The sequence below is a fragment of the Pipistrellus kuhlii genome, unplaced genomic scaffold, assembly GCF_014108245.1.
Source record: "Pipistrellus kuhlii isolate mPipKuh1 unplaced genomic scaffold, mPipKuh1.p scaffold_m20_p_32, whole genome shotgun sequence".
NCBI lineage: Eukaryota > Metazoa > Chordata > Mammalia > Chiroptera > Vespertilionidae > Pipistrellus > Pipistrellus kuhlii.
In genome coordinates, this window is record NW_023425532.1 from 4,587,448 (window position 1) to 4,604,185 (window position 16,738).

The following is a 16,738-nucleotide window of genomic DNA, read 5'->3' on the forward strand; positions in this document are numbered from 1 at the left end:
CTCATAGCGGCCACCAGGCCCAGGTCTGGGCCAGGGATGGCCTTGCCTGAAGGCAGTACCCAGCCAGCCTGGCCTTGGTGGGCTGCCGGGCTCCATCCGCAGCCCCTGCGGTGGCACTCACGCAGAACCGCCACGTCGGTCCCTGGGGATGAACTCAGTCCCTGTGAGGCCAGCACAAGTGAGCAGCAGCCTCGGAGACCAGGCTGGCGACTGGGAAGGCCCTGGGGCCGGCCGATAGGAAGGCAACCGTGGTGGGGCTTACCTGTGGGTCATTCTTCTTTATAATTTCCCCCCATGACCCCCTCCAGCCCGCCCTGCCCCCTCCCTAGGCCCTCACCACCCCATTTTGTGCATCCATGGGTTGTGCATACATGCACACAGGTCCTTGGTTGATTCCCTCCCGCCCTCCCCGCCTTCCCTCTGAGGTTCCGCACTGTCCATGCTTCCAAGTCTCTGTATCCGAGGTCATTCTTAAGGGGAGACTCCCGCCCTGAGTCCCCCTGAAATCCATCACTTCTGCAGGGAGGCAGCCACCAGGGGGCTCTAGGCTCTGCCCGGTGAAACCAGGGCTGCCGGATGTTTGCTGCCTGTGCCTTTAAGGAGGAGGAAATGGTGAGGTTCCTGTGTGACCTGTCTCCAGCCGTCACTTGGGGCCGTTTTCTCTGCAGAGGGGGTTCCTCTGTAGCCTGGGCTGGTTCCCTTCCGGTTAACACGCAGGCACTGGAAGCTGCTCACCGTGGTTCCAGCTGCCGCTCGGGTTGCCATGCGTTTTTGTTGAATCATCATCTTTGCTTTGTTTTTGTTTGTTTTGCCTGTCTCCCTGCCCTGTGCCAATTTTCCATAGCTGCCAAAATGGTGCAGGAAGTTGCCTGTAAGTACCAGCAGGAGGCGATGCGGTGCGGCCTGCTCACCTGCGGGTGTAGGATGTAGCGGTCCCTCCCGCAGCCCCTGCTTCTGCTGCACAAAAGGCATTTTGTTTTCACTGAGGGACCCCCTCCCAGGCCCCCCCCCTCCCCCCGCGAGCTGTCCTGGAGTCAGGAGCTGTGACAGATGCAGCCCCGTCTCATCAGAGCCAGAGAGGGAGCTCATTCCTGTGCTGAGACCACATGCCAGAGGCCACGCTCTCGGCCTGGCCTCCCCGGGGTGTCCTCAGCGGCCCAGCTTTCCCAGCAAGGCGGAGGCTCTGCTGGGGGTCAGGAAGCCCAGTTCCCGCTGTCCCCCAGCAGCCCACGCTCGTTTGTTGTCACTAAAGCCCCAGTGAAAACACGATGCTTTTGAAGTGCGAGCAGAAAGCGTGCTGATGCGGCCTGAGAAGGCGAGGAGCCCAGGTCTTATCAGGCAGGCGGCCCCCACAGGCTGTCCTGGAGAAAAGATGGGGTTCCCCACCTCCCTGGTGTCTGTCCCTCCCCACCGCTTGCCACAGTGTCGCTTTGGGTCCCCTTTCCAGAGCCTTCCCCTTCCCCCCAGGCCCATGAGGAAGGGTCCCAGGCAAGAGGGGGGCCCTGAGCCGCAGGCGGCACCATGCTCCCAAGTCCCCGGCAGCGCCATCTGTCATCAGAGGCGCCCACGTCCCGGGAGAGCTGCTCTGTCCCCAATACAGAGCCAGCACTCATCACGTCTGGTCACGGCCAGCAGTAGTCTGCCAAGTGCTTGTTCTTTCCATAACATGTAGTGAGCGCTTACTGTATGCAAGGCCCAATGCCCAGGACACGGCGAGGAGGGGCACCCCGTTTGCGGCCTCCGTGGGGGGACGGTACTGAGCTGATAACAGGTGTTTCATTGCATCTGTGTGTGCTGTGGGACTCCACCCAACAGCTCGCCCACCCAGCGCTGGAGGAGAAGGGGCAGCTAACGGGACTGAGCAAGTTCCCTGGCTTCACACCTGAACTTGTCCATTGAACTTGCAACATTGAATGGTCCAAAAGTCGCAGGGGCGGACTCTCTGGTGACTCTTAGGGGGCCCTTATCTTGAAAGAAGAACCACCCTGAGGCTAACGGGAGACTCTCATGACCATGACCGTGACCCTGAATGTCCCTTTGCTGCGGGCTCAGCCAGCGACCGTTCTCCGGGTCTGTCACCAGCTCTGGAGTGGAGGGAAAGTTCTTGCCAGGAGTCAGACTCCCTAGAGCTCAGCGGCTGCCTCTCCCTCAGTTCTCCCCCTTAAGGAAGCGGTCGGCAAACTCCTTAGTCCACAGAGCCAAATACCAACAGTACAACGATTGAAATTTCTTTGGAGAGCCACATTTTTTAAACTCAAACTTCTTCTAAAGCCACTTCTTCAAAATAGACTCGCCCAGGCCGTGGTGTTTTGTGGAAGAGCCACACTCAAGGGGCCAGAGAGCTGCACGTGGCTCGCGAGTCGCATTTGCCGACCACGGGCCTAAGAGCTGCGCATACTTATAGATGGTGACGTTTGGCCCTTTCCAGTCCAGACCAATTTGAGGCAACTCATCAGATGCCAGTCACTGTTGCGTCTGGGAAATAGCCTCGTTTCGTCCATTATCTGTAACAGCCAGAAAGCTTCGCCTCTGGCGTCCACTGCTGCTGAGTGAGGCCATTATATGTAATTGAATTCCCAGGACATGTTGAGCCTCTAAGTAGAAAGGAGGGAAATGCAACTTCATTTGTTGTGCGGAGGGGAGCCAGGCAAGGGCTCACCTCACCCCAAAGCCCTCCCACCGAGCGGGGAGCAGGAGAGAGGCTGGGGAGGAGGGGGCCGGGTCAGAGGAATGAGGACAGAACAGCCAGGCACGGAAGGGGGTCAGGGGGCAATGTGTTTGCTGAAGAGTGTGTGTTTTCTCTGGTCCATCCGGTTTGGTGTGGAACTCTTCGCTGCATGGTGAGCGGTCTGGGTTGCAAGCAGGAGTTCTGTGACCCAAAACTGGCCCTCGTCTCCTCTGACAACGAAGTGGACCTGGCCTTGTGCCCCAAGGCGGCACATCAAGGTCTGGCCTTGGCTGTTTCTGACACTGAGACGAAAAGCAACGCGCAAAGAAAAAGAATAACGCTGACTTCTCTCTTCTCTCCCTTTCCCTCCTCCCCTGCCCGCCCCTGCCTCTGCCCCCTCTCCATCCAGGATGAATCTCTTCAGCGCCTGCAGAAGGAGTCTGACATCTTACAGAGAACATACGCACACTACTTCGATCTCACAATTATCAACAATGAAATTGATGAGACAATCAGACACCTGGAGGAAGCCGTGGAGCTCGTGTGCACAGCCCCGCAGTGGGTCCCCGTGTCCTGGGTCTATTAGGCCTGTGCTCAGATACCTGCCGCAGACCTGGGAGCCACCTCACACATGGAACCGCCTCTTTGTTATCGGCCTTGTGTCAGCAGGTCGTGGTCCCTAGAGACTACCTAGTTGTAGTGTGACCTACATTTATAATTATTGTCATGTCCGAATTAGGTAGGAGGAGAAAAACAATTACACACTAATTTAAAGAGACAGTATCTTTTTTAATCAGTTCTCCTAAACTTTAATAAAATGTATCTTTAAATGTATGTATTATTCAATCCTTTGGAATGTTATATTTTTTGAAATCATAGCTTTTTATTTCCAAGGCCCCTAAAAACTGCACAAAATAGATGCTGCTTTCTATAATCTATTTTAATAATAAACAATGATTCTGTTACCTTGACCGGGGGTGGAATACTACATTTCTTTTTAGAGTCTGATTTTCTGGATTGGAATCTCTTTCTTTCCTTTATTTATTTGAAACAATCAGTCTAGTGATGACAAAAACAGTCATAAATTTTTAAAGGCCTTTTTTCTCTTCCGTTTTTTAGAGTAGTTTCCTTTTTTTAAGTCCTTGATGTAACATCCAGATGATGTGATACTGTCTCTTTGAAGCCCCCTGTAAACCTTTTAGAGATTTGAACTTGGGTCTTGACTCTTAATGCATGTGGACAGTCACGAGCGTTTATGCTGTTGGTGTGTCTGTGTTGGACAAAGCAAGCTGTAATTACAGCCGAGTACATTCCGCTCACGGGGCACACCCAGCGAATAAGAATAAGATGCTATTATGACTAAGTTGTAAAACCTATGCACATCCCTTGCATTTCGGGCAACTTTATAAAAAAAAAAACACGACAAAAACAAGACTGATTTTTATTAATAATAATCATATAGTGAACTGTGTTTGTAATTTTGTCTCAATTTAATTTGTTGTAAGGTGGGAGGGGGAATTGCTGGTTTCGCCATTTCAGATCTGTGTTGTCTGAGAGTATTAACGTTTTAATTAAGCAAAGAATTGAGGATTTTTAAAATGTATGTCATTGTTTTAAAAGCACCCATTTTAAGAGAATATACTGTGCAATGAAAAAACCAGTTTAGGCATTTGCTATAAACTGAGTTATTCCAAAAGAATAATCTATAACAGCCCTGTAAATTCCTTTAAAATGCTAACTAACAGGACAGTTTGACCAAGTTTTTTAAATATACTTCCTTTTATGTGTTCAATATTAAAAGCCTTTGGGTCCTTCATTTCATTATAGATTTGTTCAGATGTACAACCGATAATCTTTCTGATTTTATAATTCATTAGATGCTCATTGAACCATCAAAGGTCCAGGAGCGACTATCATTTGGAAGGACAACAAATCACTCCGCCAGAGCACAGCTCAGACCATGCCTGGCTCCTAGAGCACACGCGGTCGCCCAAGGGCCACCATGTCCCATGGTTTCCCTTCCTCTTGCTATATCCCTTGGCACAGGAGAATCATCTGTCCTTGTTGCTGTAGAGACATTAACCATCTCATCCCCCTTACATGAGGTCACATCCTTCCGATACAGCAGATTCGACTCTTGCCAGAGGTCAGTGGAAGGTTTTCCATGATAGCGTCAGGGTGTGTCACGTGGTTCTATTAACCTGAGATCCTTGAAAATAAAACACCATCGTGTTTGCTTCTTGACAGTTAGATGGCCTCATCGCTTTGTGCCTTTTGGCAGGATGTGCAGGGTGTGTTCTGAGCTGAAAAGCTCCTCTTGAAGGACCACACAGAGAAGACGTTTGTATACTCCTTTTGGGGTGTCATCCCTCGCCACATACTCTTATTAAATGATGCTGATTTTTTTTCTCTGATGTTGTCCTTTGTCCATGACCAGATGAGTCTGCAACTTACCAACAAGATGTTGAGCGAACTGCTTCTGTTGGGGCCCCATAGCAGGGTGACCAGACCACCATAGCCGCAACATCCTGGATGGAAGGAGAAACCCCAAGAGCTGTTTAGGGCTGTGCTAGGATTGATTCCAATCTAACTGATGCCAAGGCCAGATAATCATTCCCTTGAAGGTACTACAATCTGGGCTCTTCTCAGCGCGCAAGGGCCCGCTCTACCTCTTTTCCAATGAAGCACAAAAAAGCAATCCGCTAACACCTGGGGCGAAGCAACTCCTCTGAAGAAACCCCCTTGTCCTCCTTGCACTTTCAGACCAAATCGTGAGAGATGCTGACCATGCCACATCGCTCAGTGTGGATCAAGCAGAGAAAGAGAACAGCGATGCCAAGCTGAGCGTCTGTGGTCCCAGGATTGAGAGGGCTGTGGCACTAGTCCTCTCTCCCCGGTGATGCAGATGGTTGGATGATCCTTCACACAGGCAGGCTCTGTTCTTGCCATTGTGTGCTTGGGGGGTTCCTGTACCCAGAACTCAATCTCTCTGACCTCTCCATGGGGTCCCCTGCTCTGTGCCCCCTGATACCCATATTCTCCACAGCAGTGTCTTTATGACCAAGCAGAAAACACCGAAATAGCTGAATTCAGAGTCATTCCAGTAGGTTGTTGCTGCCACTGAATTACAATTGTCCACTGAGCAACCAGGGCAAATTGCTAAAAAGCTTCTTGATTGCTTCCATTCTATTGGCAAAATCATCTTTTGTCCTTTTAAATACCAGAGCAAATGATTAGAATACTAGATCTTCTCACTGGTCACATGAGCCATATTCTGAGGTTTCTCAACCCCACGCCCCCACAGCAAAAAAAAAGGGGGGGGGGGGGGTGGAGTCTTTTTAATATTTTCAATATTCATCATAAAGAAGAGATGTGATTTTTTTAATCCCGAGGCAGTAATTACCTTGCACATGCAGCACATTCCATTTTAAAACAAAAATGGAAAATGAAATTCAGTTCATCCGGAATTTCCCAGTGTCACACGATGTGGCAGCCATCTAAAACCTCCTGTCAGGTGAGGTGGCTGAAAATCTGTGCTCAGAGAGGAAAAGGGATGACCTACTTGCAATTTGCATTGCAAAGGTATCCTCGGGCCTGCTGTTGGCGGCAGGATACGCAGGGATTCCGCGAAGCTCCCGGGGCAGACGGAGGCAGCAAGCGCCCTCTTTCCAGTCCAATCCCATCTCACTCTGGGCCAGCTGGTCAGCTGGGACTCTGCATCTTTTAAAATCCTTGATCTCATTCCTGCAGCAGAGGGCGCTTTCGTGGAGTCCCTAGATCACTTGGAGTGCATTCCGGCTTTTCGATCAGATCCTCGCTGGCTGGGGAAGTGTGGCCAGGGGAGTTCCCTCAGAGAGGATCCAGCCCCTCACGGACAGGTGGCCCCGCGCCAACCCTTGTGTCCCCCGTGCGATGTCCTTTCCTTCATTTCAGGGCCATCTCTCCACCTGTTTCCTATCATCTAACTGGTGTGTGCGTGTGTGTATGTGCACGTGTGTGTGTGTGTGTGTGTGTGCGCGCGCGCGCGGGGAGGGGGGGGTGGGGAAAGCAGGTGAGGGTTTTTCCAGAACCGAACACAGCGTCCTGGCTCCATCCTCTTTACAAGGGCTTGTCCCGAGGCTGAGGACAGCGCGGCAGAGGTTCAAGGCCGCTGAGCGCTTTGCCCTGGCCCTTGGCCTCTTGGGGAGCCCTCCTCTTCCACAGACTGTGCGCTAAGCGCTACAGGCTTCCGGCGTGAGTCCTCCCCCTGGGCAGACCTTTGACCTTTGCCTCTTCTCGCCCCTTTAGAAGGGAGGTTTTCCTCTCCATTCTGGCTCTTTGGTTGCAGGAGCGCATGCCCAGGAGGCTGCGCGCTGGGTCGGCTTGGCCGCACTCACCCAGCCATTGGCCTTCAACTTGGAGCTGCTGGGGGCGCGGGTCTGCAGCTCAGCGAGTGGGTTTGGCTGTGGCGTGTGCGGGGAGCGGGAGCGGGAGAGCATCCCTGGGAGCTGGCTTTCCTCTGCCCCGCGGGCTGCAGCAGGGGGGCCCGCACCCCCTCTCACAGGGGTGCCCACCCTTCGCTCCTGGGGGGCCTTGCAAAGCCAGCACCCCACCACCTTCCCCTGCCCCTCCATCACCTCCAACCTGTGCAAATGGACCGAGCAACAGAAAACGGAAAGATCTGTCATGACTCGGGAGACTTTGGCTGCCACTCACGTGTGTCAGTTCCAGTCTCTCGGGCACGTGACCCAGGGACCGTGTCAGTTTCCTCCCCAGGAGGTCTGGGGTGCGGCCAGCGCGGGGCCCAGTACGAACAGGCCTTCCTCCGCAGCGAGTCGCCCTACCTGTTTCTTTGTTTTGTTTTTCATTTTGGAGAGACCAGGAATCGGGGGCACTGCTGTCCGGTCCCGGCCGTGCCCTGGAGAGCCGGGGGGGCGGGCGGGGGGGCGGGGGCCCCTGGAGATGCAGGCGCGGGGCCGGCCAGCCCCCGTCCTCGGGTTGTATCGCCTACAGTTCCGCCGACGTGTTCTTTTCTCTGTGTGTATAATTGCCTTTTTATAAAAGGTGGTGAAGTATTGTCTCAGTGATCAAGAGAGCGATGTTCATGGTTGTTGTATATCTCACCGTAGCCAATTGTAAGTATTTGCAGGGTCCAGCGAAGCCTTAGCGTGCCAGTGCGTCTGTGCAGGGGCGCCCTCCAGCGCCCGCGGGGGGCGGGTCGGAAAGGTCCGGTTCTCTGTAAATGTCCTGCTTTTCTTTCTCTGTGTGTATCTATCTACATGCCTTAGCACACGCCCTCCCGCCCCGACCCCCGCCTGCCGCCAGAGCCACCGGTCCCGGTGCCCTGGCCCGCGGGCCACGTCCATGGAACCCTAATCAGTGATCTCGTGTGATGGGGGAGGAAGAGAGTATCCATAGTATTCTTTGTAGAATATACATACCTGTAGGATGCTGTGTAATGGGAAACCATAGAATTGGGCTTTTGTCATTTCAAAGTTGGAGAAATGTACGAATAAAATGTATAAAACCCCAAAAGGCCCTTGTCTCCTCAGATTGCAGGCCACACAGCTCGGGGGCACAACACACGAGGGGGAGCGGGAGAAGGAGGGAGTTCACCCCACCCCCACCCCACGAAGGTCTGGGACACAGGGCTGCTCCCATGCTTTCGGGATCCGCCCCACAGCCTCCGTCTTCAGCGTACCTATGCACCGTGCCACCCGAGCTGCTCCAGTGCAGTTGCTTGCATTTATTCTTTTAAATGTTTTTATTGATCTCAGAGAGGAAGGGAGAGGAAGAGAGAGAAACATCAGTGATGACAGAGAATCATGGACCAGCTGCCTCCTGCACACCCCACTCTGGGGATCGAGCCCACAACCCAGGCACGTGCCCTGATCGGGAATCCAACCTGGGACCCTTCAGTCTACAGGTTGATGCTCTATCCACTGAGCAATACCCGCTAGGGTAGTGGCTCGCATTTAGATGCAGATTTAAAATAGCTTCAGCCCAGCCACGGTGGCTCAGTGGTTGATTGTCACCCTATGAACCAGGTGATCATGGTTAGATGCCTAGGTTGCAGGCTTCATCACCAGTAGAGGGCGTGCAGGAAGCAGCTGAGCAATGATTCTCATCATGGATGTTTCTATCTCCTTCTCCCTTCCTCTCTAAAATAATAAAAATATTTTTAAAATAAGCTTCAGGTTTTAAAAAATGAAAAAATATCCAAGTGGTGACAGCTCCTACCACATCCTTCAATACAGACCTGGCTCCAAGCTGCACAGGAGGCGGCGGGAGGGAGCCTGCTGCCCGGTGCGCAGTGGTGGCTGGAGCCTGGGATGCGACCCCCCCAAGCGCCTCGATGACCTGCTTTACACTGCCCTGCCCTGCCCTGGCCCTAGGCTTTGTCCAAGCAAACGACCACAGTGCCATCAGACACCCACACTTGCACGTGTCCAAACACCCCCTCCTCCACTGAAACAACCCCACCCAGAGGTGCTCACAGCGCCCACTGAGGAGACCCGTTTTTAAACACATTTTTAAGGCTTTCTTTTTCTTTTTCTTTTTAAGTATGTTTCATTGATTTTTAGAGAGAAAGGAAGGGAGAGAGATAAAGAGATAGAAACATCGATGAGAGAGGAACGTCATTGATTGGGCTGCCTCCTGCACGCCCCTCACTGAGGATCAAACCCACAACCTGGGCACGTGCCCTGACCGGGAATTGAACTGGCAACCTCTTGGTTCCTGGGTTGACGCTCAGCCACTGAGCTACAGGCCAGACAATAAGTCCCATGTTAAGGCAACAAACTAGGAGTGATTCATTGCTTTCCCCAAGTAAACCTCATGCTTCCAAAAATGCATAGAAGAGTCTAGATGGAGTGCAGACAGGAGAAGTTGAGTCCCTGGAATCCCAAGTCCTCTCTCTGCAGCTTCTTGCCTCCATGCAGAGAGCACCAGAAGCAGAATCCCTCATGAAGCCCGTCTTCTGCCAGTAGAAGCTGGCAGAGGTGAAAATCAAGGCATCTCCGTCATTCTCCCCATCCACTGGAGTTCAAGGTCACTGAGGATACTAACCTTGAGTATCCTGATGTAGCAAGCCCCTGGAGGACAATTTAATATAAGCTAGCAACCCAGCCAAAGGGAAGGGTACTCCAGGAGAGAATGTCCCAGAAGGTGGCATCTGACTTTATTAAGGAACTAGAGGCCTGGTGCATGAAATTCATGCAGCAGTGGGGTCCCTTGGCCTGGCCTGCAGGATCAGGTGGAAACCAGCTCTCTGACATCCCCTGGGGGGTCCCGGGTTGCAAGAAGGAGCAGGCCAGGCCAAGGGACCCCACCGGTGCATGATCGGGGCCGGGGAGGGACACAGGAGGTTGGCCAGCCAGGGAAGGACCGAGGGAGGGCTCCAGGGCAGTCTGCCCATCTCACTCAGTCCCAATCCACCAGACCCCAGCAGCAAGCTAACCTACGGGTCAGAAAATCTTCCCCCCGGTGGTCAGTGCACATCATAGCATCTCTTGAGCAGCCTTAGCATATTACGCTTTGATTGGTTGAACAGCTGACCAGCCACTTAGCATATTAGGCTTTTATTCTATAAGATGAACACAGACAGTGGGCCTGCAGCTGCAATGCCACGGTGGCAGCAGTGGCAAGATCCTACACCCACCATACCTGCTTTCCACACTCCTTGCCCCTCTGAGCCTGTCAGCGTGTGGTCCCCGCCAACACGTTGCCATAGACACATTCTTAGGCTGGGCCACTGAAAGCTTACGTTCCTGCCATTGCCCTCTTCACGTCCCAGGAGGCAGCTCCCCTCTCCTCCCCTCCCCACGGCCACTGGCCCCGCACAGAATCTAGCTCCCTTCTGCCACCAGCATGGGCTGCTGACCAACTTGAGAGGAGACAGCGTGTTGGGGCCTCCCATGTGGCTCCTGGCCCTCTAGAAGGTAAACTGAGGCTAGAGACAGGTAAATCCAGACTGTGCACAAAGCATTACATCTCAGCACAGAATTGCTTCTAGAACTTTCTGAGGAGGTGGAAATGTTATATCTCTTGCTTGGAGTAGTGGTTATAGGTTTATATACATTATGTCAAAACACATCACACTGAACTCCTAAGACCTGTGCTTCAAAAATGAAAAGTTATACGATCATCTTTGCAATGGCCAAAAAACATTTTTTTGACAAAAATCAACACCAGTTCTAATTTAAAAACAAACCATAACTCTAAAAAATAAGGCATAAAATATCCTTTGCAGACAACGAATATCTGTTTCAACCCACAGCCAACATAATTCACTTAAAAGGGAGACATTATCTTGTTTAAATACTTAAATAACACATGACCTTCGGAGAATGATTAGAAAATATGAATAAGCAAAAAGTAGGTATTCAACCAAATTCTGCCACTCAACTGCTATAAACACCGTGTCTCTATGTCAGGGCAACATATATATATACATACACAGAGTGGACAGAAGTAGATTTACAAGTAATACAAAAAAAAAATACAGTAGCCCCTGCCCTGGCCAGTTTGGCTCACTGGATGGAGCATAGGCCTGTGGACTGAAGGGTCCCAGGTTCAATTGCTGGTGAAGACATATGCCCAGGTTTTGGGCTCATCCCCATTGGGGGGCGTGCAGAAGGCAGCTGATCAATGGTTCTCTCTCATCATTTATGTTTCTCCCTCTCCCCCTCCCTTCCTCTCTGAAACCAATAAAAATATTTTTTTAATACAATAGTTCCTCTTGTGTGACTCAGTAGTTGAGCATCGACCTATGAACCAAGAGGTCACAATTTCATTCCCAATCAGGGCACAGGCCCGAGATTGCAGGCTCCATCCCCAGTGTGGGGTGTACAGGAGGCAGCCGATCCATGTTTCTCTCATATCATAGATGTTTCTGTCTCTCGCTCCTTCTCCTTTCCTCTCTGAAATAAATAAAAAATACATTTTAAATGTATATTTTTATATCGATCCTGCAACCTGGGCATGTACCCTGACTGGGAACCGAACTACAGCCTCCTGGTTCATAGGTCAATGCTCAACCACTGAGCCACGCCAGCCAGGCAATAAGAAATATATTTTAAAGAAAAGAGAGCTAGATATTTGAGGAGCAAATAGGCAAATAGATGCATACATCTGTATAAATAAAAAACAATAATGCCTTGTGAGGTTTTAAATCTACATTGCATTAGAATAGATGCTAAAAATTTTGTAACATAACTGACATTTAAATTGGAAAGAAGCTAAATATGGTTAGTAAGTCTTAAGGTCTAATATGTCAAGGGAGAGGCATTAGCACTAATTAATGCTAAGTTTTTATAGCCAAGGATGCAAGACTAATCACTAAAAGAAGAAGAAAAGTGTAACTGCCAAGCCACTGAAGGTGGAAAAATAAAATATACTAAATCAATCCAAAAGAAGGCAAGAAAGGAGCTAAATAACCCAGAACAGAAGGGATAAATTGAAGTCCTTGAGTAAAAAGGTTAATGTAAACCCAAATGTCTGTATATTTTTAATTTTATTAAAAGCAAATAGACTAAATGCTCCGATTAAAAGGATGCCCTAGCTGGTTTGGCTCAGTGGATAGAGCATCAGCCTGCAGACTGAAGGGCCCAGGTTCGATTCTGGTCAAGGGCACATGCTAGGTTGTGAGCTTGGTCCCCAGTGTGGGTCCTGCAGGAGGCGGCCGGTCAATGATTCTTTTTCATCGTTGATGTTTCTATCTTTCTCTTCCTCTCTAAAATCAATAAAAATATTTTAAGTTAAAAATTTTAAAAAGAATGGCAAATTACTTTTTTAAATTTTAGTCTCTAGACTTCTAAGAGACACACCTTAAGCATAAGAGAGAGAAAGTTTTAGACTAAAAGCCAGAAAAGATGTGTTAGGGAAACACTAAAAAAGAAACCAGTATAGCTATTGTACTTTTAGATAAAATAGACTTTAAGGCAAAAAGCATTACCAGAGACCATTTCATCATGATAACAAGGGGCAATCCACCGAGAAGATAACAATTCTATAACAGTAATAACCTAGCCTCAAAGTAAAGAAAATAACGCACAGAACTTCAAGGAGTAAATCAGTATAATAGTGGGCTATTTTCACGTACCTCACTCACAATGATAAAGCAGACAAAAAATTACTAGGGATATACAAGATTTGAACAACATCAAACATCTGGGAATAAGCCTAAAAAGCACAGAAGACCCATCTGTAGCTTATCCTATATAATAAAAGCCCAGTGACTGAACAGTGGAACGACCAGAACAACCGGTCAACCAATCATTTTGATGAGCACTGACCACCGAGGGCAGCTACAATGGGAGCACTGCTCAGCTGACCTGGATGAGCGGCTATTCATCCTGGACCCCCAGGCTGACAGGCAGGAACCCGGGCTGAGATCATCGCCTCCTCACCCCAGGCTCCTCCTCCATGATCCCTACCACCTCCTTCTGACGCCCCGCAGGCCACGCAGTGCCGCCAGGCTCACAGAGCTGACCCTGGAGGCTGGGAGGCGGGTTCATGGTTGCCACAGGACTGAGGCCTACTCCACCGCCTCTCAGTGCTATTGTCCCTGGGCCTGCCCCAACCAAGTCCCCTGGAGAGGCGAGTGCTCAGGCTCCAGGGAAGATGCCAGACCAGGGAGCAGCTGCTCAGAGGACGGGTCCACAGCCACTCAGCTGACAGGGATGAGTGGCACTCCCACATCAGGCTGATCCCCACAGCCATGACCCCCCCCTCCAGTGCAGGAATTCCATGCACCGGGCCTCTAGTAGTTTATAAAACATTATTGAGAAGCTTGAAAGAAGACCTAAATGAAATAAAACATACAATAGTCTCAGCTAGAAGGTGCAATATTGTCAAGATGTCAATTCTCCCCAGACTGGACTAAGGATGCAGTGCAATCTCATTTGAAATTCCAACAAGTTTTGTTTTGTTTGTGGAACTTGACAAACTAATTATAAAATGTACATGGAGATTCCAAGGACATAGAATAATCAAGACAATCTTGAAGGAGAACAAGTTGTACGATGTTCCTCTAAAAGCTTTTAAGCCTTATTATAAAGCTGCAGTATAGGCACTAGTGTGCTGTTGGCACAAAGGTAGATATACAAGCCAATGAAATAAAATAGAGCCCCAAGCAGGCCCAACGTATTTGGCCACTGGCAGAGTGCTGGGCAGTAAGGAAAGGATGGTTCTTTTCTTCTTTATTTTCTTATTTTATATGTTTTTATTTATTTCAGAGAGGAAGTGAGAGGGAGATAGAAACATCCATGATGAGGGAGAATCATGGATTGGCTGCCTCCTGCACGTCCCACACTGGGGATCAAGCCCACAACCCGGGCCTGTGCCCGAATTTGTGCACAGGTGGGATACCTTCACCTGGCCAGCAATCAGGGCTGATTGGGGCCAGCCGGGGGGAGGAACCATGGGAGAGGTTGTCCACTGATCAGGGCTGGCTGGCCTGCCAGGAGGAAGGACCGCAAGAGGTTGGCCAGCCATGGGAGGTTGGCCGTTGGAGTGCACTGACCACCCGGCTGGGCCACCAGGAGGAGGGACCTCCTGGCTGGCTGGGGGAGGTTGGCTGTTGGGCACACTGACCATCAGGGGGCAGCTTCTGTATTGAGCATCTACCCGCTGGTGGTCAGTGCATCATTATAGCGACCAGTTTTTTGGTTGTTCAAAACAGTAGCTTAGGCTTTTATATATATATAGATGTCTTTCAGCAATAAACCCACACTCCTCACTTTGTGATCTCACACCTGGGGCTCTGCCAGTAGGGGGTGCTGGAGGGAGCCAGTCAGGCTGGAGGAGGAGGGAGGACCCCGTGAGCAGCTCCTCGCATTGCTTTCTGGCAGCAGCTAAGCCCAGTGGGCAGCTTCTCTGGCACTTGCAGAACCAGTTTCACTGCGCCCCCTTCCGTCAGTCCGCAGTCTGGTGGCCCCTCCTTAGAGCCTACATTTCCCCCCAAGTGCTTGAAACCTGACCCAGATGGTTGGTTTTCAGTGTCTCAGAAGATAACAGCAGGCCTACTCATGGCTTTCAAGAGGCTACCAGACTTAAGCTGGATCAAACTCTGCCACACGGAAATCACTGTGCTCCCTCCGCCCTCTTTCAAGTTCCTTCCTTAGATGCTTTAGTTCTAAGACTATGCAATCAGGCCCCTGAATTAGAATGAATGAACATGCATGACCCCTCCTCACCTTATTCTTAAATTTTGTTTCAAGCCTTTGTTTTAAATATATTTTTATTGATTTCAGAGAGGAAAGGAGAAGGAGAGAGAAACATCCATGATGAGAGAGAATCATGGATCGGCTTAACCCCTGCATGCTCCCTAGTGGGGATTGAGCCCACAACTCTGGCATGTGCCCTGACTGGGAATTGAACCCTGACCTCCTGGTTCATAGGTTTAAGCTCAACCACAGAGCCACACCAGCCGGGCTGTTTCAAGTCTTTTTTCAGGGAAGCAGATATGGGCTTTCTCATCTCCTTGTTGGGTGTTGGGCTTTGTGTTTGACTAGAGCCGTGGTTGTAATTGTGGAATTCACATGCAGTTTTAAGAAGTAATACATAGAGATCCCTTGTACATTTTACCCAGTTTTCCCTGATGGCGACATCTTGCACAACTATAGCATAATCTCACTGCCAGGATATTGACATTGATATAATTCACCACTTACCCATATTTCCTGTTTTACTTGTATTCAGACTTGTACTAGTCTGTGTGTATGTGTGTGTATGTGTGTGTATGTGTGTGTGTGTGTGTTTAGTTCTGTACACTCAACACGTGTAGGTTTATGAAGAAGGCTGATAGTGACAGAAATGATGCATCTGAAACACATGTTTTGGGGGAGAGCAACAAGTGGGTCCTGGAGCCACTATCACTGGAGGCAAGACTGACAACACTGAAACTGTCCTACTTCGAGCACATGAAAAGGCAGGGTTCTTTGGAAAAGACAATAATGGCGAGAAAAATAGCAAGAAACAAGAAGAAGAAAAAACAAAGACCAAATAGAGGATGGATTGACTTCACACAAAAAGCCATAGGTATGATTCTACTAGAGCTGAGCAGGGCTACTGAGGACAGAACCGTGGACGTCACTCCTTCACAGTGTTCTCAGGAAGTGGGTTCCATTCCCAGTTAAGGGCACGCACCTGGGTTGCAGGCTCAATTCCCCAGCCCAGGGATGAGTGAACCAAGATAGTAGCATAAATAATTGCCTCCCACAACCACATTAAATTACAACTAAAATACAGAGCAACCATCATCCAGAACCACCTGAAAGCTGGCTGAATGAAAGTCCTGCAACTAGAGAAGCAAAGAAAGCACACTGAGACTGGTAGGAGGTGTGGAGGTGCAGAACAGGCTGGGGAGGGAGATGGTCCCTGCAGAGGCCACCCAGAAGAGCAAGGGGTCCCAGCCCCACACCAGACCCCCAGCCCAGGGTCCCAGAGCTGGGAAGAGTAGTCCCCACAACTACAGTCTGTAAAAACTGGTAGGATTGGAGCTGAGGGACACGGAGACTGCTGGAGACCCAGGCAGTTCCTCTCTCTAAATCATTTACAAGGTTGGGAAGTGGGAGGAGTTTTTTCTGGGGGAGAGGGTGGGAGACTGGGGGAGGGGAGCTCCACCGTTAGGCCATATGTGACTCTCGAGAAAATTGGCTTCATGGGAAAGCACACCTGTGCACATTTGTGTTGCTTTGATCAAATAGTGTTGACAGATGGTACAACCTTCCCACAGGTCCTGGTGGAAGTTACCAAACAGGCCCCTAGTTTGCCAAGTTACGGCATGCCTTGGTCTGGCCGTGTTTCTGGCACAGAGCCCCTACAAGCCTAGGAATTTCCTAAGTGGTAAGGGCAATGAAAGTGTCTTTTGTTACTCCCAACAAGTCCCTTTCAAGCATACCTAAGTATGTTACCATGGTGATTGGGGGAAAACTCCCAGACAGCCTCAGGATGGGGCTGGTTGCCAAGAGAATCAGCCTTGTGATCAGAGACTGGGAAATTTCAGCCCCGGGCCCTCAATCCCCTAACCCCAAGGCTGGCAAACCGTGGCTCTTTGGCCCCTTGAGTGTGGCTCTTCCACAAAATACC

At 50.2% G+C, this 16,738-nt stretch overlaps 1 protein-coding gene across 18 annotated transcripts in view; it reads left to right on the forward strand.

Moving 5' to 3' along the window:
- Positions 1-4,088, forward strand: part of CASK (calcium/calmodulin dependent serine protein kinase) — a 226,416-nt gene extending 222,328 nt beyond the window's left edge. For all 18 annotated transcript variants that reach the window (XM_045570438.1, XM_045570441.1, XM_045570443.1 and 15 more), the window contains one exon: positions 3,078-4,088. In XM_045570438.1, coding sequence (XP_045426394.1) covers positions 3,078-3,254 — 177 coding nt within the window. In that variant the 3' untranslated portion in view covers positions 3,255-4,088. The remainder of the gene's footprint in view (positions 1-3,077) is intronic.
- Positions 4,089-16,738: the final 12,650 nt, after the last annotated feature.